Source organism: Poecilia reticulata, linkage group LG2 (genome assembly GCF_000633615.1).
Source record: "Poecilia reticulata strain Guanapo linkage group LG2, Guppy_female_1.0+MT, whole genome shotgun sequence".
Classification (NCBI taxonomy): domain Eukaryota; kingdom Metazoa; phylum Chordata; class Actinopteri; order Cyprinodontiformes; family Poeciliidae; genus Poecilia; species Poecilia reticulata.
This window is the reverse complement of record NC_024332.1, coordinates 44751107-44776106: the sequence shown is the minus strand read 5'-3', so window position 1 is coordinate 44776106 and position 25000 is coordinate 44751107. Positions and strand designations below refer to the sequence as shown.

General features: G+C 41.3%; 1 protein-coding gene across 2 annotated transcripts in view; it reads right to left on the bottom strand.

The window, feature by feature from the left end:
- The window catches only part of col18a1a (collagen type XVIII alpha 1 chain a), a 71447-nt gene extending 48632 nt beyond the window's left edge, over window positions 1-22815 (bottom strand). For both annotated transcript variants that reach the window (XM_008404262.1, XM_008404263.1), the window contains exons 1-2: window positions 22674-22815; window positions 22514-22587 (exon numbers count right to left, since the gene is read on the bottom strand). In XM_008404262.1, the coding sequence (XP_008402484.1) occupies window positions 22514-22587; window positions 22674-22684 (85 nt within the window). In that variant the 5' untranslated portion in view covers window positions 22685-22815. The remainder of the gene's footprint in view (window positions 1-22513; window positions 22588-22673) is intronic.
- Between the last annotated feature and the right edge of the window lie 2185 nt (window positions 22816-25000).

The following is a 25000-nucleotide window of genomic DNA, read 5'->3' as shown; positions in this document are numbered from 1 at the left end:
ACAGTGCTTCAAACAACCTCAACCAAACTGTTTTCTTCTGCCAGCTAAACCAAAACACATGGTCATGTGTTTGAACGTCATTAGGTGCAGAGACTGACGGTGGTCTACTGCGGTGACGGAGTGAAAGGAACCGTTTTATCCAGTCAACCAGGCATGAAGGAGCGTTGAAACAGAAAGGACACAACCGTACCACAGATCCAGATGCCATAGGAGGCGGTGATCACCTCCTCCGTAACCTGATTAACCACCATCTCTTTGGTCACCACTAGGCAATCAATTCAATCTGATCCCAAACAGCAATTCATGTGATTCATGACTCAATGTGAGGAACCTCAAGAACAGATGAGAAACATCTCTACTAAAATCTGGAAAGTGTTTCAGAGACATTTTTAAGGCTTTGGGACTCCACCGAACCAGTGAGAACCATCGAACAGCGCAGAGGCCTAGAGTTCATCAGCGGCTCATCCAGGACGTCACGGCCTGAGCTTTTTTTTTTTTTTGCCTGGTTGTTGATTAAATGTGACTGCAATCAGTCTTCTGAGTGAACAGTTTATAATCCCCAAGCAGCCCACATCCACAGAATAACAGCATAAATGTCATAAAGCAACGTCCATTGTTCCATCAATGGGAGCCGACAGAATTGTCAAGATCTTAAGACAAAGGGAGCTCATGAAAAGAAATCCCAACTCATGGTCTGTCTGCATGTGCAGTAAGAACCAAGATGGTGGGATTGTGATGTGATTCACTGACAGACTGCAGTCATGTTTCACGACTATAATTTCTTATGCCTCGTTTGGCTTCTTCTGGTGCAGAATTATGACGTGTGTCTCACGTCTCTGGTGTAAAAGTCGGATAAAATGCGGCATGACTGTTCAGACTGCAGACGCTTTGAAAACTGTCAGATGTAATTTATTTTCATAAAGTGGCAGAGGTTGACAGATGAGAATCAGGTCGTTCAGGCTGCCGTGAAGAGGTTGGATAATGGTCACATTTGCCTGCTGCGTGGTTCTGCGTGGTCGGGGCAAACTCCCGAAATCCGTTCTCATTGGTGCAGTTGGGTGACGACCATCACAGACAGACATTTTCAGCCAGACCGGGATGACCAGCTGAGGAGGGACGTACCGTTGGACCAAACGAGCAGCGGGCGAACTGACCCTTCTTTTTCTGATGCTGGAGCTCATCAATCATCATGTCCTCCAAAGCTGTGAACTCGTAAGAGCCGATCCTCTCTGCCATGGTCTCTGTGTTTACTATGCTGGTGTAAGCAGCATGCAGGACAAACAGCATGATGATATTACAGGGGGAAAGGTTTGGTGCGTCTTGTAGGAAAATGGACGTCCCACAACCACTTGACCACATATCAACAATATGGCTTCGGTTCCACCTTCCTGGACCCTTTAAGCCAAAACACCTAAAGTTGTCCAGGCCTCATAGTTTCAGCTGAGGCACCAATAAGACGGAGTGATTGGGGTGAAATGGAAGAGTTTCAACCCCAAGATCCTTCCTTCATGTCTTCTCCCATCATAATGTCACAATATTTTAAAACTGTGATGAAACTCATCTGTTTGTTTGGTAACCTAATTAGCCTTTCTCAAAATTTACCCTTCATCTTTTCCCTCTTCCTCCATCATGCCAAAGGTAAGTCCGTCTATTCCCTGGAATAAAAACTCTGGAAATTCTCATTCATAATCCGACTGTAAATGCTGGAAAAGCTGCAGATGAAAGCCTCCATGCTTCCGAAACGACAAGACGATACAGGCAAACCTGAATGCTGCTGAGTCATCAATTATCAGACAGCACATCATCATGAACTACCAGTGAAGGTAACGTCTGTGGCTGCTTCACCTTAATGAGCCCCAGGTCTGCTTTTCACATCAGTTTCATGGAGACAGAGGTCTGGCTTTTTGTTTTTCCTTTTGTTTCCATGCTTAAGTCTCACCACATCTATGATCATTTAGAAGCACGTTTTGACACGAAGACTAATTTAATGAATCTGTTCTTAACTCCAAGCTCCGGATTTCGTTTCCTTTCTTAAATTCAGAATTATGTGTGTTTAAGGCTGTTCTCCCACCTGATAGTCTGGTAGACTCGGTTTGTTTGGGGAACAAATCTGCAACATTTGTAACATTTTCAGTAATGGTTTGTACCAAACCAAGCAAACCCTTTGAGCAACCTGTTCCCCTCCTCGCCTGTGGGGGCGCTGCACCCAGAACTACTGATGGAAACGACAAAAAAACATTTCAAGAAACCGAGCGCAACTTCCTCCTTTGTGAAATGGAAACAAAAATGGAGTGCAGTCAGATTTTAGCAGTTTGAAGATTTATCTTTTGTCTTTGGCAAACGATCATGAGACATTTGTCCCGCTAGCGCTAGAATCTCATGTTTGTTTTGGCTGCATTTACCCAGAATGCTTTGGGCTGTAGTTCACTTCCTGCTTTTGAAGCGATCTACAACCGCTGAAATCTGACGCCACACAATTTTTATTTCCATTTGGTGAATAAGGAAGCTGCGCTCAGTGTCTTCTTGAGATATTTTTGTGTTGTTTCCTTCAGTGGTTCTTGGTGCAGCGCCCCCACAGGCCAGGAGGGGAACAGGTTTTTAAAAGGGTTTGGCTGGTTTGACCCAGAGCAGAGAGGCAGAAAACCACAGCAGCTGGAAATGTAACAAATGTTGTGGTGTTGCTCCCAACTGAACCAATAATCAGGTGGGAAAACAGTCTTGGGATTGTTGGGAAATACGAGCCTTGATAACTTAGAGTTAATAGTTATCCAACAACATAGAGCTGGGGGTTTATTTAGGAGCAACAAAGATTACAACTTCATAAAAAAATACACAGAAGTTTATGATTGTAGCGTGTGGCATGGTAAAAGGTGTAAAAGATTTTAAGATCCTTTATGATTTTAGCTGCAGAAATGCATCAGAAAAAGAAATCAAATTTCCCAAACCTCTGATGTCTGATTACTGATTTCACACTCTAACCTGAGCAGCTGCTGCCCATGAGCTCTGAAGCCTGACGCGAAAACATTCCAGGTCAAATTATCCCGAAAGAACAAAAGAATATGTCAAACAAAGACGGGACAAAGCAGGGAAAATCGGCATTCCGATCATGTTGGTTCAGGATTCGCGATACCCGAATCTCCTGCGTGTGGAAGAAGAGCAGCGGCTACGATCGTTGCCTGGGGGGGAACGTTTGTTTGGTCATTGGGGCGACGGTTCGATTCCCTGGAGAGATTTACGGCAGTAGTGAAGTGCATAATAAAACGCTGGCGTGGGGGCGGGGGGATTCCGATCCACATGTGATGCGGCTAACATCTGTCGGCCTTTAATGACGGCGTGTAGGAGGAGAGCAGCAGCAGAAAGAGAAAGGGAGATGTTGCGGTTGAATTCATCCCACCGGGTCGACGTGGGCCTTGACTTCCTAAACACTAAAACAGGGATTTGCTTTGCATTGAGCCGCTATCCAGACGGCTGCAGAATCATTTTCTGAGGCTCCAGTAATTATTTGAGGGAAATTACTCCTAGACTCCCAAAAGAAACCACAGGAAAAATCCAGATAACGGTTTGGTGAAATTCATTAACTGCAAAGGAGTGAAGTTAGGCTTTCACAGGTGGTCACTTATGCTACATGAACAGGTTAGGATAGATCTATGGCCTATACAAAACATGTTCACTGCGTTTTTTTGCTCCAAATCGTTCTTAGCTAATGAGATTTTAATTGTTTTAGGGCCTCTGTCACTTTAAATCCACATAAACAGCAGCTGGCCCCGCCCCCAACTCGACGTTTACACTCACATGTGAAAACGGCTGCAAGCAGATGCACAATTATACAAATACACGTCTTTGACAAGCAAAAGTCGAGCCTCCTGCGCAAACACCAAGAATGCCGCAAGTGGTTTCTGTGCAGCGAGTCAATGACCAAACACTTCACTGCAAAAACACAAACTAATACCAAGTGTTCAGCTCCAGTTTCTAAATGTTTTAGAAACTGGACAACAAGACAAAACTAACATTACAAATAACTTTTCAACAAAATATAGGAGTTTAACATTAATGGGCAAAGTTAATAACGAAAATAATATGCCAGTGGAACTTGTACTTTTTTCACAAATATCAAGAAATTATTGACTTGAATTATTCTAATATTTCTTGCTAAGAAGTTATTTGTAAGTTACTTTTATCTTATTTCAAATGTACTAAGATATTTGTACTAGAAACTCGACCAAAACTACTTGACAAATTTTTGTGTTTTTGCAGTGCAGCAGCCATTGTTCAGCACATGCAGCAATAAAACTAGATGACCAAACATGCTGGAGCTCTGCTTGGGTTGCTAGGTAACAGCCCTGGATGTGGCTTGGGTTGCTAGGTAACGACCCTGGGCGTGGCTTGGGTTGCTAGGTAACGNCCCTGGGCGTGGCTTGGGTTGCTAGGTAACGACCCTGGGCGTGGCTTAGGTTGCTAGGTAACACTGAATGTAACTTAACATTTGGAAGGTTTTTGAAATGACTCATTTTTCTGACACCAAAATTATTAAATAATTTCCAAAAAGCGACTGGGTGGGTTTGTTCAAACCGTTGGGTTGTTTTTACGATCAACTGAGATCCAAATGGAAGTACCAAAACGTGCCAAATGAGAAGGTTTCACCATAAGAGCCCTTTGATTTTGCTGCTTTGGAAAAAGATAAATGTGTTTCTGATATATTTGGTCTGGTTTTCTTCAGAGTACCGTCTCCCGCACACCAGAGGCCTTTCATCCTCCACATCAAAGATCTGACAGGACTCGTCTCAATGTGTCGCATTATTTGCCCTGGTGCCATTTAGCGGCAGCAGAAGAAGAAAAGCTCTGTGTTTGAGCAGCGGCTGCTTTTCTCTGCAGCTTCATTGAGCAAATACTTGGCTCTGATTCTGACACTGATATACTCTCCGTTATGATATTTGTGTTTTTAGTGTCAAAGCCTTGGAGATGCCTGAACTCGTTCACCTCGGACAAAATGAGTTCACTCCACTCAAATTCACGCATTTTTATTACATTCAGTAAAACTTTGGAGTAATTAAGGGATGTTTGGTCCTATAAACAAAATATAAACTCTAATGTAGGATTAAATACAAGTTGGTTCAGCAGATTAAGTTAGAAGTATTTTTTCCTGTTTAAAATATTTTCTAATCAGCAGAAACGACTTTAAAGATTCGGCAAACCATCGTTCTAGTTGTGCTAAAACTCTAATCATAAACATATTTACATATTGTATTTATGATATTTATTGTTCTCTGCTGTCTGCTTTTGTTTTGTTTGTTTCTAGATTGAAATAAAGTTATTGAGGGAAACAGAACATGAGGACAGGAAGCAGAACTGCTGTGCAAACACTCTTCACTCCCTTCAAAATAAGAGCATGAATAGAAATGGCTAACGAATTCTTAACAGTCGATAACCAAACCTTCATCACAGATGCTGAACTTTATTCAACTGAAAGTTTAGAAAACGGCCCAAGTAACGATCTCTTCTAATGCGAGTCCATCTGTCCAACATCGTCAGCAAACACAGCAGAATCGAGGTCCTAGTCAAAGTTCAGACCTCTGTGTGATTGAAATGCCTTGGTGGGACCTTCAGAGAGCTGAGCAGAAACAAAAGTCTGGAAACCTCCAGAGTCTGAAGCAAGAATGAGGCTCTGACCGTCAGTTTGTGACGTTTCTAACGTCCTAACCAAAGTCTCATCGAAATGGGCACCAAATGGAGACGGCAGAAAACTTTCAGCTTCCTGGATGTTCCTGTGATCTGAACCGAAACCGAAGAGCTCTGCACCGCCGTCCTGCTGCGTTAGGGATAGGACACGCCGCTTTTGTCTGCGCTCAGGCATTCCCCCCCCTGAGCGCCGACTTCTCACCAGGGAGATTTCCCTGTGTGTGTCACTCAGAACCCAGATCCAGAAAGTCGGAGCTGCGCACACACGCAGGTTCATGCGGAGGCATTCCTGTTGGAAGGAGGAGGAAGAGGAGGAGTGGATGTTTGTATGTGTGTGGCCTCGTTCTCCTGCCAGACAAACAATGCGCCATTCAACAACAGAAAGTACATGAGCCTCGACAGCTACAAATTGTTACAGGAAGGGCCTTCAGAGGCTGGAGTTTATGAAGTCAGAGGAGATAAAAATGCAGAAACGGATGGGAAAACGGTTTCAGGGCAGCTAATGAATCTGGACGCCTCCTGCATCTGAAGATGAAGTGAATGTTCTCATGGTCGTCTGTTCAAGAAGCGTTTGGCTGCCAGACCTTGGTAATAACTTCAGGAATGAATCTTTTCATAGCGGGAAATAAAATATGACTTCTTAGAAAGGCATAACGGGGTTTCCTCTGACTGCTTCTTGAAAACCCCAACAGGTGTTGCTGATTTACTGCTACCACCTGTTTTTTTTAAAACAAGAAGATATTTTGGTTTTGAAAAGAAATAAATCTCATTCTAAATTATTTTTTTATCTCATCCAATCGAATTTTGGACTTCATTATACCGTAAAAACCAGTGGTGGGCACTAAAAGTTCGCTGCACTGATCATAAAGTACTGACTAAATATTAGGTCTGCTAATGCTGAAACGCTTTACCAACACAGTGTTTTAGGGAAGCTAACGCTAAACCGATGGACGAAGCTAAGTATGACTTTCAAAGTTAGCAGAAGCGCTAACGAAGCATTAGCTCTGCTATTAGCGGACGTGTGTCCACCACTGGTTAAAACAGCGCGTTGGTTTGCCGTAACCCTGCAGCGACCCTCGGAGGGCCCAGCAGCTTCGTGATTTACTCTGAAATGAAAATGAAACCCTTAAAGGTGCAGTCCGTAGCAGCGATGGTGTCGTCCATCTGTGAGCTTAAACAAAAAGCAAAAGACTGAAACATTTCAGCTGCAAGGAGGAGGAAACTTTCCAACTTTGCAGGTTTTTAGGTCAGATCAGACCTGGTTACCTCAGCGGGTAACTCGATATCTCTGCCGGGACGCTTTTAACCAGCGGCGCAAACTCTTACGCTAATCCACTAGTAACAAAGCTAATGTTTTGTTTTGCGCTTTTCTTAACACATTAGAGCTTTTAATAAGTTTGAAATTGTTAAGCACACAAATGTTTGCAGATAAATTCTAAAGCACAGGTTTCAGGCTAAAGTTTATTTAAATAAATTTAAACACCAACTATCAGCCGTTTCCTCCCTCATGTTCTTTAGCATTAGCTTCAGCTAAACTCTACTTTGCTTTCACATTTTTGTTTAGCATGCGCTGACAGCAGAGCTAATTTTTCACTTCACACTTCAGTGCTTCTACTAATTTGAAACTGTTTAGCGTACTTAGCTTCTGTTAAGCTAACTCTTCCAGATAAATGCTAAAGCTCTGATTTGTGTAGCTGTTTTGTCCAGTAAAGTCGTAGGAAAACTGCGGCCTGTTAGCTCCCTGCTGAGTTTATCAAGGAATAATTTGTAGCCTGTGGACGCTTCACCTCCCGTGGTGAACCTGCTGTGATGTAGTGACGCTTGGAGAGCAGCCAGGGTTTTTGCTAGCTTAACGCGGCCCTGCAGCAGGGGAGGTTTGACTTGACTTGCCCTCAGGTTAAACATGAAGTTGAAGGTTAAAGAGAAGCAAAATGAAATCATCCATCATGTCAGCGCTGCCAACAGTTTCTGTGCGCTTCCCTCCTCAACACAAAGGTAGTTAAAGACATTAGCAACCGTGTTTATTAGGAAACTCTGAGGCTGTACGGCTTAATGCTGGTTTCTGCAGCTGGAGGGAGGCTCCTGCAGATGCATACCTCAAACAGCAAAGTGCTTTAACATGCTGAGGTCTCTGCAGTGGCTTTAAGAGCGAGTTGCAGCCTGTAAAATGACTCAGTTAGGTTGTGTGTCTAAATGAGACTCTGGCAGGTAAAACCCTGCTTTCCTTTGTTTGTCTTGCAGCCTTTGTTGCTTTTTCATCACAGTGCTGCATTAGAAGCTGCCCAATAATGTCAGGAAATAAACTTTACAGCTTAGTTTGTGTGGGAAGGGGGTGGTGTGTAGGTCTGATTAGTAGTTATTCACAATATGAGAGCTGAAAACTAATTTCAGTCTAAAAAGAAAATACGAGATACAAACAGCTTAGCCAAAGGTGCTTTTCTGCCATTCTGCTCTTAAGATATTGCATTTACTTACATCTTGTCCTCTACTGTCTGTTTTATTTAGTTCCTGAATGTTTCATGTTTTAAAGTTATTGGGGGACAAGATAGAGAACTTTAGGACAGGAAATGCTGTGTAAACAGTCTGCACATACTTCAAAATAATGTAGGGGAAGCTAAGTGTGAGGGACGAAACAATCAGTTTATTCAACTGAAAGTTTACAAAACAGCTACACAAATCAGAGCTGTTAGCATTAATCTGGAAAAACTGATTTAGGGGAAGCTACGTACGCTAAACATTTCCAAAGTTAGCTAAAGTGCTAAGTGAAAAATTAGCTCTGTTGTTAGCGTATCAGCTGATTGGGGAAAATGTTCTCTCCACTGGAAGAAATGTTTCAAAATTAGCAAAAGAAGTAAACAAAAAATGTGAAGGCGCTACAGCAGCATGTCGTTCAGCTGAAACTAATGACAAAGAATCAGTCGATAATTTAAAACACAAAGTTTTCAAACTTTGTGTTTTATAGTCGGCTAGTTTTCAAACTAGCCGACTATATTAGCACGTTAGCATTTATCTGGAAAATCTGTTTAGGGGAAGCTAAGTGCGCTAAACATTTTCAAAGTTAGCTAAGCTGAAATAAAGCTCTGTTATCATTAGGTAATTGACTAATAGTAATTAGTTGTAATAGTGAGCTCATAATTACAACTAATTACGTTGCAAAACATGATTTGGACGATCATCTTTCTCAATAAAAGAGCCCAGATTTGGATTAGCTTTCCACCCATAATCAACCAAATTATTTATCTGGCTCATACAGAGACAAATATTTAAGTTTAATGACTTAATTGTAGTTTTTGATGTTTCTTTGTATTATTAATCTTAAAGATTAATATCTAAATGCCGAACCAGCAAATTATCCTTTGCTGGAGGGGCTGCAGACAAGACAGCGGTTTATTTTAAAATATTTTATGTCTTTTCCTGCTCAAATCAATGAGAAAAACTCGTAAGAACTTGTTAGATTTTATCGTCTAAACAAACCCCGGTGAAACAAAGAAAGAGGTAGTGACTAATCCAAACTGTTGAGAGGTTTTAATGCACAAACAGCAGAAGTTTAAGAAGCAGATGAGACAAGTCAGAACCTCTGTCTCTCCAGAACAAAACGCCAAGCGGCTAATTTGGGAGCAGCCAATACCTGCAAGTGGTTTTTCAGATTTAATGAGCATTTTTTATCTTAAATGAGCCACGTTGGAGGAGCATAATTAGATAAAGATGCGTCAGAGAAACAATACGATCCATTTAAAAGCCACAACCTGACTCAGATGTTTAGCAGAGACGGATGCCCTCCGGTGTAATTCACAGGGAGCTTCTGAGCGTTTCTTAATCTAGTCAATCTAACAGCAGAGTCATTACAGGTGCTTAAATCTGTAGCGGCTGAGCTAAAAGGTGCCGTTCTGAAAGCTGAGGAGAAAAACCAATAGCAGCCGGAGGCTTCGGACCAAGTAACAGAACTCCAGGACTTAATTTATGAAAACAGAGACCCGCCCGCCTCTTTCCTCCAGGGCATTCTTAGGATTCCCATGTGGCTTCCACAGGACGCTGACCACCTAACAGCCTCGTGCTAAGCACTTAAAAAGGATGTTAAATATTTATCCCTGCTTGTATCAAACACTCACAGGAGATGCGCTGCTCAGCCACAACATTTAAAACGGCTGCAGGTTTCCTGGAAGAAGGTGGTTTTTATCCACCCGATGAGAGAGAAATTAACACAAGAGAGTCTGGGTCAAGCTAATTTTAGCTTAGCTTAGTTCCAAAATGGTTGTTTCCAAACAGCAGATTTTAACTAAAGAGAAAAGTTTTAGCTACTGAAGCAGCTTCATTAATAGACATTATTAATAATCATCACAAGTACATGGAGTTTGCTAAAATTGCTATCTGTGCTAATGAGTGAATGCTAATGCTAACACGCTAATCCAACAGCATTTAGTGGAAGCTAATGCTACCATCCAAACTTCAACTACAAAGTTGAATCCTCAAGCACCAATTTCATTTTAATGTAATGTTTAATGTTATAATTTACATTTTAATGCAATTACGATTTTTTTTCCATTTTGTTTTGTTTCTTTCTTCATTTAAACAGTTAAAAAGAGAGAAACCAAGACCCAAGTTCAAACTTCAGAGGTAAATTACAGCTGTTTTTACTTCTGACATGTTTTGTTTAACTTCCTGTAGGTGTCCTACGCTGCCCCCTGCAGTTTAGGAGAATATTGACATCATCTCAGAGTTTAAATGCTGCAAAAGCTGCATTAAGCCAGTTTCAAAGCAAACTTTTGACGGCTTTGATAGTGTCTGTGTGTGTTTAGGAGCTTCTTAAAGGTCCAGAGGTGGCTTTCTAATGTTCTGCTCTGAACTTTTACTAAATCAGACTGAATTGTATCCTTTTTACCTTTGAAACTAAATCCTAAGGGGCAGAATTTTGTGTTTTCCAGGCTCATAGTGCCATTTAATATCCTAGTCAGGTCACTGTTACCGTCAGTTGTTATAAAAATGCTAAATATATCAAATATGACTTAAAAGAGTATTTACTTCTGAGGAGGAGCTACGCCTTGAAGGCGGGGCTACGTCCAGCCAGGCGTTTTTAACAGCTGAATGGTTGCCATGGAGATTAAAGGTTTTCTAAAACATGGATGAAAGAATCAAAGCAAAACTCCAGGTATGTTTTTATGACGCAAACACACAATAACATGATGCACACCTAAAAAAGTTGATTTTACCCAACGCTGCCTCTTTAAGGAAGCATCTTAAAGATCCAAAGACGACTCTGAATTTTACTTTTTTTTTTTCCTCTTTAGCAAAGTGAAAATATTTTAAACTGAATATTAAAGTATTAAGTGTTTTCCAGGCACAGTGCCATTTTATAGCACAATATATTAACTATATTACTTTCAGTAAAATTATAAAATTCACTTCTGAGGAGGAGCTACGCCTTGGAGGCGGGGCTAGGTCCAGCCAGGCGTTGCCATGGAGATTAAATGATTTCTAAAACCTGCGTTAAAGTATCAAATAAACGCTCCCGGTGTGATGTTTTGAGGGAATAACATTATGACATGATGAAAACTAAAAAAAAAGTCGATTTTAAATTAAACTAAAATTAAATTAAAAATTAAAAAAATTAAAGCATCCAAAGACAATTTTCTTGTATTTTTTTTCTGAATTTTAAAAATTAAAAACTGAATTTGAAGAAAACTTTCACTCCAAGCAATAAACCCCTGATATCTCTTAACATCTCAACAGAAGAGCCATTTTCTGAGTCTCTCTGCTGATTTTCCCCTTTTCAATAAATCATTTCTTCACACCCTTCATGTAAAACCTCTGCCTGCCTTTACAGGCCTTGGACTTTGTAATCAGGGGGGGAAAAATGCTGCTGCCTGCGCACCTGCGCATGCATTCAAACAAAGATTGATCTCTGTCCGCTCCTGCTGCAGAACTCATCTTTCAGTCATGTTCAAGAACAAATCTTTACGTCCAACTGGAACATTCCTCCAGTCGCTCGAAATATTACACCTCACCTTCAATTGACACTTAAATCCCTGACAAAGAATGCAGATGGCGCTCGGAGGGGGATGGCGTCATGGCTACCGCGGCTATCGGCGGCCGCGGGGTGATACAGCAGATCGGGAGGTACCACAAAGAAGGCTTTCATCCGCCAGACAATATCAGGGCCCTCAATTAGCAGATCCCAGGGTGCCAGCGGTTATTGTTCCCAGACTGGCCACTTCAGCTCAAAAAAAAAAAAAAAAAAATGGCAGAGGTCACGGTCTAACTCCGCTTCAGCCTCGGCAAAGCAACGCCGTTTACAGTCCATGTGATTGGGATTAAACTGGAGAGAGTAATGAGTCTGACTGGTTTTTAAAAAAGGGGGTTTAAAAGCAACATAAGAGATGAAAGAATAGATAATTAGGTAATTAGGTCATCTGTACTGCTGTCGGTTTCACAGCTGCAACTAAACGTGTTGATAAAGAAACGAGTGACCTTTTCCTTTTTCCTGCAGCTCAGCAGAGCCCAACGGCTTAATCCCACTGAAAGCCTCACCAACCTCTGCAATCCTGGCCTCCTTTTAGGCATTTTTCCACTAATACTTGCTAATTTCTGCTGTGGGGGCGGAAAGCCTCTAAGCTACCAGGAAATGCAGACTGAAATGTGCAATCGCTGGATATGTCTTCCCACAAATGAGGCATGAGAAACGAAAACCACTTGAGTTTTTTTTTTTTTAGAAACACGCAACAAATCAGAGCAGAAATAAATAGAAAGGCTGTAAAATGCATGAGATATGTGGTGATGTTGAGCGAGTTGGTGAAAGCTGAAATATTAATAATGAAACAGCAAAATACACCTGCTAGACTCAGGTGGTGGGCTAAGCTAACCCTGAAACGCCAATCATAAACAACAGTTTCACTAATGCAGCTAAAACCGTGCTTAGTTTTCATCCGGCTTAATGTCAGTGTTCGGTGTTGTTAATAAACAAAAACTGATCTGGAAAATAAAATCAATTCCAATCTGTCTAAAGTCCACCATCACTCGGGGAGAAAGATTATTCCCAAGAGGAAAACGGTTCAGAAAGCTGCCAGTCTTCCCAGGAGTGGACCAAAAAAAATAAAAGAACAAGAGCTCAGACTTTACAAGCTTCAGTTAGCAGGTTAAAGGTTAAAGGTCACGACAGGACAATTAGACAAACACTGAACAGGTACGGCTATTTGGAAAGTCGCGTCTCTCTAAAACCAACAGGATCACGTGATTTATGGCTGCATCTGAATAAAACACGACTTCTGGAATGACGACGTTTAGCCACATCAGACCAAAGTGGAGACGTTTTACCGTGACGCTCAGCAACGTGTCAGGAGGAAACCAAGCTGTGCAAGCTAACGGTCGCGCTACAAACCCTGGGCGCCATGTACTCACAGCGATGAGTGGACCAGCCAAGCGGTTCTTGAGTGGTAACGTGTTGTTTAACATCAAACTACAGCATCTTAACTGGACTGAAGTCCAGGCTTTGGCTAGGCCACAGTGCACTGGACGTTCTCTGTGGACGTTTTCTGGTAGAGAGTCACCAACTGTAATAAATCAGTTTCCCATGAACACGTGGCGTATCCTCTTCTATAGCCCGGCAACACTGAGCTGGTCCCAAACTGACAGTAAATGCTTGTTTTCATAAGTCATTAATATTTAAAGTGGATTCAAATTTATATAATTATTGAATTTCCATTACAAATGTGTGCAAACTTTTCTGCTATTTCATTAAAAATTTTGAAAAAACGCAATTTAACAAATGTGGTGTCCAGTAGTAACATCTGTTTGTTGATGCGACTCAAAACTGTTTTGTGAAATACACAAATTTTGACACAGCTGTAAAAACACCAGTTTGCATTTTCATATTTCCAATTTGAGCAATTTTAAGGTCGATGGAAACTCAGCTATTGACTTTGTTTTTTCTACTGTTTTTGATGGAATCCTTTTATCTTTCATTCATCAGACGTACTATTTCAATAGTTTCTTATATCTGCAGTTCAGGTATTAAGCAACCTAAGTCTGGCTAAACCTCTTACATGAAATGGCTCAATCACAGTTAATTTGTGGCCTAAAAAGCTTTTCGTCATTTGAAAACTGCTTCTTGGGTTTACGCAGGTCATCTATGTCTGATATAGTAATTTATTTTATGATCCAAAACCTTCTTACGTGACAAAAAGAACGAAATCTCTTCTGGGAAAAACACTTCTTTCACAGCTTGTGGAGAAAACATTATAAAGATTTTACCCAAAAATTACGGCTGTAAACTAGTTTTTCCAAACAACATGGCGGCTACTGTTGTTTCAGCCAATCAGCGAGGATGGCAAATCCTGCCAATAATGGCACCGTCTGGACCAAAAGCCTTACAAATCTTTTAAAGCACCTCTGAATGTTTACAGTCTACAATCTTTCCCGTCTCTAATTCTGACGCCACTGAACCACCTGGACCAGAACAATGTCAGAGGGTGTGAAGCATAACCATTCAGGCGCCCAGCTGTGCACCGTATAATAACCTGGTGAAGCTAAGCTAAACCGTGGTGAAGAAAACTAGCAAGTTAGATGGTTAGCAAACCCATCTAACTTGCTAGTATCCATTTGGATTAGAGGAAAAGAAGGAGGAATGTGGGAGCCTTCAGTCTTTCCCATACTTCGTCCAAACCCGAGCAGTCGACACGCAGTCATGTGGTCGCCGTACCTTCGTATTCCCACACAACACCAACTTCGGTGTTGGACACACTCATTCCCACTGTTTAGCTCCAACGAAGCGCTACAGAGACGGGCTCCTCTGTGGACGACAGCGTAGCAGTTTGTAGTTATGTAGAGGAAACTGTACAAACGTAATTATACTATAAAATCTTCCATGTTTTTATGTCTTTAATGTTTTTCATTTCTTTTCATTTCTTTTTTACGTTTTAATGATGTAAAGCCCCCGGAAAACGTCCCATTTAAACAACGTTTAACTAAAGTTCTACAGGGTTTAGAGTCCCAGTTGATGGAGTTTCAACTAAAAACCTGGAGGTTGGAGTCCTTGTCAAACGGTGTTTTTGACTAAAGTCCCTGAGGGTTAGAGTCCCAGTTAAACGGTGTTTAACTAAAGTTCTACGGCGTTTAGAGTCCCAGTTGACGGCGTTTCAACTAAAAACCTAGAGGTTGGAGTCCTTGTCAAACGGTGTTTTTGACTAAAGTCCCTGAGGGTTAGAATCCCAGTTAAACAGCGTTTAACTTTAGTCCTAAAGGGGTTTTAATGTTTTTATCTTCTTTTTTTAAAATCCCTTTCTCTTTCTCACTGTTTATTTAATGTCACATGCTGTTTTTATTTTAATTATGTAAAGCACTTTGAAATGCCTTGCTGCTGAAATGTGCTATACAAATAAAATTTGATTGGTTGATAAAAAGTATTCATGTCGCCTGCGGCTATAAGAACCGGTTAAAGAAGCCGAGTATTTAAGCGAAATGTCAAAACCGGAGCAGACGGTGTTTTCCGTTTGTGTTGAAGAAACACTCCAGCTTGGGAAAAACAGGAAAGAGTGCAAAGAGTTTTACTTTTAGCAGCGAAATGTGAACATAGCAGAGTGGGAATCTTCCACTTTCTCACAATTCGATTCCAATTTCTGGGGCCAGAAATGAAAATCAATGAAAATCAATTTTGATTTCTGCTTTAGCCTCGGTGTGCAGTGAATCCTGGTGATCTCCTGCAGTCTGCTTTGTAGGGCAGGACGACAAATCGAGACATTAAAGTGTCACGTTTATTAAATTTTAAATATTAATCCATGTTTAGATGGAATTACTCCCTCCCTGCATCCTCCGCTTTGTTTTGGCGAAGTGTCACGTAGCGAGCGCCGCCTTTCTGCAAACGCCAATGTTGCCATTTCCATTCAGGAGTTTTTGGCCATTTGATAGTCTTTGTAGTTATTTACTGAGGAATCTTAAACAATGTACATGATTCCTCACCGTGTCAGGTAAACGTTCTGTATTTACGATGCCTGCAAATGCAAAAATGGATCAGTTGAAGTGAAATACCAACATCGCCATCCGAGCACATTTCTGCATAAAACATGGCAACAAACTTCTGACCAATCAGACAACAGCTGGCACAAAACTCTGCATGAAATAGTTCAACTTGGGGTCGATGTCGAAAAGGGGAAGCAAAATGACGCATCTTCATCACGCGATGACACCAGTGAAGTGATTTTAACTGTCCTCGAGCTCCAGATTCACATTTCACAGCTATAAGGAACCAAATTATTTGTTTTGTGTAAGACGAGACGCAAGCAGCGACGTCTAGAGCTCCCGCTGGAGTCTTTTCTCCGGCCTTTGGCTTTTAAAGCTTAACTCGTCCAAACCAAACGCACCTGGAGGTCTCCCCCTCCAGCCTCCTGATGCTTACGGTGAAAAAACCCCAAACCAAAGTCTCGGACTCAGCAAAATCCCCCCTTTTGTCACAAGATCTGTGGCCTTGGTGGTAATCTCCCTGTCCCATAGGATTCTCCTCAGTTCACACCCCCATGGTGTGAGATTTGTGAGGGCAAGTGCCTCCAGAGACGGGACGGCCGCTCTTGAAGGACGGGTGAATGAGTGGAATTCAAGGATGCCCTGAAAAGCGGCGCACACATCACGAGAGTCAATCAGAAGATAAGCAGACGAGGAGAGCAAAAAAAAGAGGGATATAACTGCAAAGTGAGGTTCGAAATGCACAATGGCATTCCCGAGAGGGGCCTCGTGAAACGCTGAATGGTCTATTCATTCATTAAAATGGGGGAAATGGRTGGTAGCTGGTGCTTGGGTTTAACACCGTTTGCATCTTTTTGATAATACTAAAAGGATCACATCACCAGTAGAGACATAAAGCCGTCTATACAGTGTTGGCATCAGCCATAAATCATGGAGAGTGAAGAGCTCATGGTATACATTTCCTAGAACCGGAGAAGGAAAATATGGAGTGAAGGTGGGAGTTGATGGGATGGGGGGGGGGGAGAGGGTCTCTGGTTTCATGTCCCTTTGTGTTCAGCAGGCTGTCAAAGAAGACTAGTGAACACGACCTGAAGCTGAAGACCGGGACAAAGTGCCAGGTACACAGATCCGGTTTCCCCCGCTCCAGCCAAACGCTGCTTTGTGGGGGGATAATCTGCACCTGGTGGTCATGGAAACCAGCTCCCATCCAGACTGAAGGCAGCAGACGAGCTGACCACCCGGAGGAAAAGCGTGCCCCGCTTTACGTCTAATGAATTCTCTAGTTTACGCCGCAAAAACTGGAGAGAAAGATCTTGAACTTCTGCAACAGCTGCTAGCCGCAACACACCCCATGATGTCCAGTCAACTCGTTTTCCATTCCTGATTTATGTTGACCAAGACAAGAAAACACCAGCTGGGTTTCCATTAGCCATAGAATTGTGCAAATTATGAGAATAAATTTGCTTAATGGAAACATTCCGGTATGTTTCTATAGACCCCTTGCAATGTGACGTGATTCACGCAAGATCCCACCGCGCATCTCCCTGCGGGAGCGCAAAAAGTGGCTAGCATTGGTTTTAGCTGCCACGTTGTCAAAATAGGGTGCAAAGTCTTGAATGTATGCATGATATGTAAAAGAAGGGGCGCAAAGCTTTGCTGCTACGACAACTAATAAAGCCAGAAAAAAGTTTTAATTAAAAAATATGTATTTTTTTAATTAAATGGGAAATGGAAGTTATGCTAGCTTGACTTTGAAAACCTCAACATCTAGATGTGCTGCAGAATTCTGTGTTTAATTTATTGCAGATTCTAATGCTGCGAATAACGAGTGGAGAAACAAGGTGGAGTTAAAACTGTCAGGTTTATGAAGGAGGAGTCGCACAGAAACACAACATACCACTAAGATGGACGAAACAAAGTAAAAACTCAGATCAGTCAACGCAGATCTGCAGAACTGAATAGAAAACATGTATATACAGTAGAGTCCTGTAATTTGCAGAGCTTCACACCTTGTGCTGAGTGTTACCTGGATTACCTGGGAGAGACGAGCAAATAAGTAAAGGTTTCACCTGAAACAGGAAAGAGGCGCTGAGAGGCGAAGCGGCACTCAGGGTGCCATTAGTTCTGGAGCGAGTGCTCGACAAGTCCTCTTCTTTCAGTGCGCAGCCAGTAATTACCCAGTTCCTCTGTATTTTGCAGCCGTCAACCCGACATTTGGACATCGAGGAAGAGAAATACAAATAACAGCTGTCAGCAGCTTTCAAAACGAAGGCAGGACAAACACAGACACGGGTTTAAACTCTACGTTCATTCAGAATCGATTAAAAACGTCCCAAAGTCAGTGTAGAAATTTTTACAGTGAAACAAATCCGCTGTCCGAGGCAACGTTCTCACGTCGCCATGGAGACGGAACGCATGCGCGGAGGAAACTACAAAAATCAGACATTCATCCGGTCCCGTCTCCGTTTAAGGGGAACATTTGGACTCTTTTTGGTTTTTCCCGAATTCCCGGGAAAAACGCAGGCGCACATGAGCTTTACTGTGCGAAACGTTTGTAAAATGAAGATTGATCACCTTGGAAACATATTGTGGAGCTAAGCTAAGCGAAGCAAAGCTAAGCGAAGCAGAGCTACGTCACAGAGTGCGGAGTTCAGTATGCCGCGTTGGGATTGGTCAGAAGTGTGTTGCCATGTTTTAAGCAGAAATGCTCAAAACGTTTATTTTGCATACAGCCATAACAACAGCAAATGTCTATTTAAAATTATATGTTCACATTTAAAGAGCCTCACTGAAAACGTGTTTTTACATTCTTAACTCTTTGGTGCAGAAACTGGTTGAAAGCCGAGCTGTTAACTTCACGTTTTTGTTTGTGTGAGGTTGAGAGGGGTATGAAAATGTCCCTTTATAAACCATTCAGACTAAAAACCCACACAAAAAAAAAACAATTAAAACTTCCAGGCGACTTTATTACAATATCCCAAACTCTGCAGAAAATATCCCAAAAATAATCCAAACAGTTTGAATGTATTTTTACTTTTTCTTTTCTTCTTACAGAAAGTTTTTGTTTATGTTTTAGGGACTTTTAGGAATGGAAAGAGAGTTTGTGGTGCATTAGTATCCTAAAGAAAAAGATATAAAGCTTAAAATATTTCACTAACGACATGTTATATGAAAAAACCTCAGCAGAGAGCCTTTAAGTATCCAAGATGTCACTGACTACTACTTTATTGCAACGCAAAAGAAAACAAAATCCCTGAATGTCTTCATAGAAATACTATTGGAGAGCGACATCGATAGTTCGCTATCTGGTGTTTGTGTCCACAGGAGACATTAATACGACGTGTTTTTCCGATTTGGTGACAAATTACGCACATTTTTTACAATTACAAATGCTGTAAAATGACTAAAAAATTCTGGATGGAAACTGCAACGTTGTCGTTCATGTGGGCGAAGCTCTCTCTACGCGACACTTCGTTACAACGAAGCGGAGGATTCAGGGACGGAGTGATTCCATCTAAACATGGCGTAATATTTAAAAAACGTGACACCTTAATGTCTCGGTTTGTCATTCTGCCTCGCAAAGCAGACTGGAGTAGATCATGAGGATCCTTTCCAACCGATTAAAGCAGAAATCATCACGAATTTTAATCAAATCGTGAGTTAGTAAAAAATTCCCACCCCTAATTTATACGCAAACAACAAAAACTGTTTACTTTGTTTTTTAATTTATGGTAAATTTTCTCCAATACACAGTCAGAATCATACAGGTTCAAATATATATACACACGTTCCTCCAAATAAGCCTAAACCGAATTTATTAGATCAACCAGCAGACAGAACAATAGGAAAGCCAATAAAGATCTAAGAAACTTGGGTGGTTTGAGTTGTGACAACTTTTCATTTTGGATATTTTTGAACATTAATCTACTGAAGTGGCTTAATGTTGCTGTAGTTTTATAGAAATTCTGTAAAAACCATAAGTGGATGAGCACATGTGGAGGGTTGGGTGTGTTCCTCTCTGTGTAGGAGACTTAACAAAAGCCTTGTGTGAAGTCATGCTCCACCAGCAGCTAAAATTCATACATTTAACCTTTTTAATGACAGATTTCAGGAGTTTCTTCATGTGGGAGGAAAATGATCTGACAAAATATAACAACATCTTCCTGGTGATTTCCAGATTCACCTACCTCCGCATTTCCGAAGATGAAAACCAGCTAAACCAAACCAAAGGCAGCTGTTTATGTTTCCAGGTGTGCTAACATGCTAACTGGGTCATGTGTTTTCAGCGAATGACTTGGATGTTGACACTTCCTATGCATTACAGATGGGCTAAATTTGGTACTCAGAGCTATTAGGAAAACAGTAAACTTACTCCTTCCTTTACGGTTCTGGACCTTTCTTTGGTCTCTGAGCTCTTCTTGGAGTTCAGAAAACCCAAAATTATTCATTCCCTCAGCAGGTTTAGGCTTAAAACAACCACACAATTAGCTGGTGGTATTGCTAAAGGACGGGAGCGAGTAAACTGTTGGCATCCAACGTTTCAACACTAACGTCTAAATCAATTCAAGTGAAAGTTCATAGGAGTTTAGTGAATTTCTGCTTTAGAACTTGTCTGGAGAGATTTAAGGGAAGCTAAATGCGCTAAACATGTCAAAGTTAGTGAAAATGCTAACGTGTGATATCAACACGGTGTTTAACTGACGCTAACAGTGAAGAACATGAGAGCGTAAACAGTCGATAGCCAAAATTTCACCGCAGAAGTACAACTTTGTTGAAGAGCTAATAAGCTAAAAAAATTAGCTCCACTGGGCCCATTCAAAATGTGTCGTTTTGAATGGGCCCAGACCGAGTCCCGACTTAATCTGATTGATAATCTGTAAAGGATTAAGGTGATGGGAAGAGTAAATGGTCAAACATCTGGGTGAAAACCTGGTTAGCTCACAGCTAACTGGACTAACTCTGCAGAAATCCTTCATGTTTTTCAGGGATGTTTAAAGGACATATTAGGAGACATTTAGTGATGTAATAACATGGGGGCTAAGCTGGAACCAATTTAGAGCCGCCTGCAGCACCAAACCTGCCGTCATGTTGGTCTAAAGACGGATCCGAAGAGCTGGAGCTCAGATGCTAACGAGTCAGATTCACTATTTCCACCTTCAGATGATCGTCCACCATCATGTCTGTGTGAGATCTGGGTGGTCAGTCATCAGATCCGCACCTAAACTGGACATTTAATGTTCCTCCCACCCAGAAACGCAGGCTTACAGCCACAATAAGCCCACTGTCAGTCTGCAAACATCTACTTAGCTTCAGTCTAATTAACTCTCTAAACGGCGGCAGCTGACACAATACGACAAAACAAACGCTCGATGGGACTTGAGACACTTCCAGGGAGGAAGATTACGCGTAAGCAGGTTTAATGACTAGAAAATCCAGGAATTAAACATCACAAGGTTCACTGGGTGAACAGAACTGGTGCAGGAAATCAGACTTTATCCCTGACCAGATGGGGTGGCTTTTTTCTTTTTTCTTCCCCAACCACACATTTTGTGAAGGATTTGCAGCTTCAGGCTCTATTAGAACAATGCAAACTTTTAAAAACTCAAGTTTTCATCCATGATTAGCAGATAAAGTCCAGCAGAGTTTCCCTCTTTTTCTGTTTTGTTTTCCAACGTCCGTCCCGCTGGCCCAGAAAGGAGAGGACAGCGGGCCGTTAAAAGGGACGGTTGGGGTCCGTCGCAGCCGCTCCCCTCCCCCGGCGGCGTCCCGCTGGGCGCATGTCAAAGATCACATGACAATAGGGATTCCTGACCCAGCTTAGCAATGGGAAACACTGAGTCAGAGCTGCTGGCCTTCCTGAGGACCGATTCTCCACCCGGTCCCAACAAACCGCAGGGCAACACTCCACATTTTCGGGTTAAAAGAGGTGAAGAAGATTCAAAGCATGCAGCTTTAATGTGGTTTCCACAACAAATCCTCTTCTGGGTCCTGAAGTGATCAGGAGCTGCTTTTCCATTCACCATGCAATTGCGAAATTTGACATTTGGGAAAATAAACAAGCCAATTTTCTTTTTAAAAAAAACCAAAACCGTTTGTTTTCCAATAAAAAGTTTTGGCACTAAGATGAAGGTTTTCAGTCATATTGAAATTGATTTAATTCGCAAAACTGCAATGGAAACAGTTTTATCGCATCACATAATCAACACCCGGGTGTTACTACAGCGGAAACGACAAAGAAGACGACAGGAAGTGGTAGTTAGATGATGGCGCAGAATGATTTTTTTAATGAACAAAGTATTATTGTGTGATTTTAACTGCATTTATTAATTAATGGAAACACCTCGATAGTAAAACTGGTTTTTCAACATTAGCGGAACATTCTCACAGTTTTGCTGCACATTTGCAACGAAAACAAATATTACATGATATTGACAGTTTTATGGATATAGTAAGAAAGATGCAGGTGTTAGCGCAGTATTGACAGAGATTTGCGCTCTTTTCTAAGGGAAACGCGGGAAGAGAAAACCGAATGCTGAGCTTCATCCTCTCCGTTTCCATCCGCCATCATCTGTTAGAAAAACATTTCCTAAGATGGATTTCCAGCGTTCAGGATGAAAGATTCAGAACAGCAAGAAAGAAAAAAAGCCAAACATGGTTTCAAATGACGACAGCTAAAAAAAATCTTCCAAACATTTGATTTGAGTAAAAATCTGCTCAATAATTATATTTTACCGTTAAAGTTTGAGGCAGATGCAGGATGTTGGGGGTGGAAAAACTGGAAAAACTGATTGTTTGCATTTAGTTTTAAACTGTTTAGCGCAAATAAGTGAGTTTATCTGTCTGCGCAGGTTTGCGGTGGAAACGCGGCGGCAGCCGCAGGTTTTCCTACCTGACCACTGCGACGCAGCCGGGAGGATGAGGAGCAGGACGCAGCGGAGGAAGAGCTGCAGCCGAGAGCAACACCTGCGGAGAAAACGCGTTCACAGCTTTTCAGGTTTTACTCTGACACAAAGTGAGCGAAAGTTTCAGAAATGAAATGAACCCCGCACCTCATCTTCATCTTCTGTCCGTGTGCGGGGCGGTGCGGGGCGCTACATGGACTCTTCCAGGGGAGGGAGAGGAAAAGGCGGAGAGGAGAGAGTCTGGGTCCGGGGCTCCGCTGCTGCGCCGCCGGAACAGCTGATGAGGAGGAGGAAGAGGAGGAGGAGGAGGAGGAGGAGGAGGAGGAGGAGGATCTGACCTGCACATCACGGACTTCCCCCGGGTCCTAAAGGAAACGGGTTGAACTCAGAAAACCTCCCAATAAATAATAATAAATTGATTTATAACAAGAAATAAACGTATTATATTATTGATCAATTAGCAGTAATATTATTGCTTCTACTACTATAATAAAAAGTATTATAGTTAAAATAATGTTTTATTTATGCAACAATGATTTATATTTTTCCGGTATTAAAATGTAAAAAATTAAATTCTACTTTTACCACTGCTGCCACAAAATATAAAGAAATTATGAATGTATATGATTTATGCATTAATAGAGATTATTACTTAAATTAATAATAAAATAGTAATAAATGTAGTTCTAAATGATATAAGTATTATAATAATGTTGTTAAAAATAATATTATTCACAAATAGGAAAAATAATACTAATTAAGGATAATTATAGTAAAACATTACTAAAATAGTATATATTTGGATAAAATAGCAATACTGTCATTAATGTCCTGTTCTGTTGGGTTGGGTTCATCCTGAGCAGAGCAAGAGGCTGGAACAAAAACAAAAAGTAATAATTATTATAAGTACACATAATTTTTATATTTCTGTATTTTTATATATGCATTTATTTTGGAAGCTTTTACTATTGTACGTATTCTAACTCATTATACCAAGAATAATAAATATATATATTTGTTTAACACAGATTTTCATGTAAGATTTGGTAATTTTAGTATTTATAATTGCATTAAATTCATAAATCAGAACAATTTTAAATGGGGATGTTGCACTTACAGAAGGTGGCCAGCAGAGGGCGGAGTTGCTCTCCTTTCTACAGACAGACTTAATTTGATTCTCCGTCTAAACAGGATTTTCTGCTTTCTTTCTACATGTTTGTTATATCCAGGGGTGAAAGTAAAGGGGTACGGCAGGGTACCGCTACCCCTAAAAGATTTAGCGGGGGGACCCAGTACCTGCAGGGGGAGGAGCGGCTGTCTGCTGTAAAACATGAAGGGGTTCACTGTGMAGCTGTGACTGATTAGTTTTTCAAGAACAATCTAAAACACGACTTAATCAGTTAATAAGTAACTTTGTTCCCATTTCATATTGTTTCTGAACTGTTCTTTGCTAGAGCAGCGGTCTTATATGTCGATCGTGGAAAGTTTTGAGTCGATCTCGGCATCAGGWGACAAACTGAACTCAGCATGACGCYGAGAGCAGCTCGTCCTCTGATTGGCTTAAAACGTTCRTARCTCTATTAAAGAACAACAACAGAAAAATCAACAAAACGTGTTCAAATTAAYGACCCAACAACAATAATAACCTCAGTGATTATTGTTTCAACAAGGTGTTGCGCAATCCGGTTCCATTACCAAAATAAGAGCATAGCAGGAGATTAAAATGAACTAATCGACCTCCGCTGTGCTGATCGCAAAATAAATATCAAGCCTGCAAACCTGACATCGTAGCGGACTGAATGTTATATCTTTATCTCTGGAGGTTGTTATGTTATGGGAGGAGGCCATAACATAACAACCTCCTGCCGTTGTTATGACAACCTCCTGCCGTTGTTATGACAACCTCCTGCCGTTGTTATGGCAGGAGGTTGCCATATTTCCTTTTAACTCATGTAAACCACTTTGAATTGCCTTGTTGCAGAAAATATGCTATATAAATAAAATGACCTTACTTACTTTACCTTATCTGAACAGCTTCTAGGTCTCACTTCATCAAAATCTGGAAGTGGCGGTAGAGGCATATTACCGTATCTAAAATCATTGCGGGGCGTTTGCGTTGAACAGGATTTAACTTCTGTGTTAAATGCAACGATTGTAAAAGTTCGACACCAGACAATGGCCCTCCAGTACAGAATCTTCTTGTTTCCTCTACCAGGATGGAAGTATTCCTGCTTTTTCCAGAGCTGAGTTATAAGTAAATGCCTCTATCTTACAGTTTTGTGCTAGCTTTGAGCTTTGGCCGCTCGAGATTGTGGAGCCCCAGTCCGGGTCCAATCCAATTTGAAAATCTCACAAAGTAACTCATTTGTAAAATTTCTCAAATGTCGAATAATGATAGTAGGCGAAGGAAGGAAGCTGAATACAAATAACAGATCTTATATATATATATATAGATATATATGTATGTACAACCC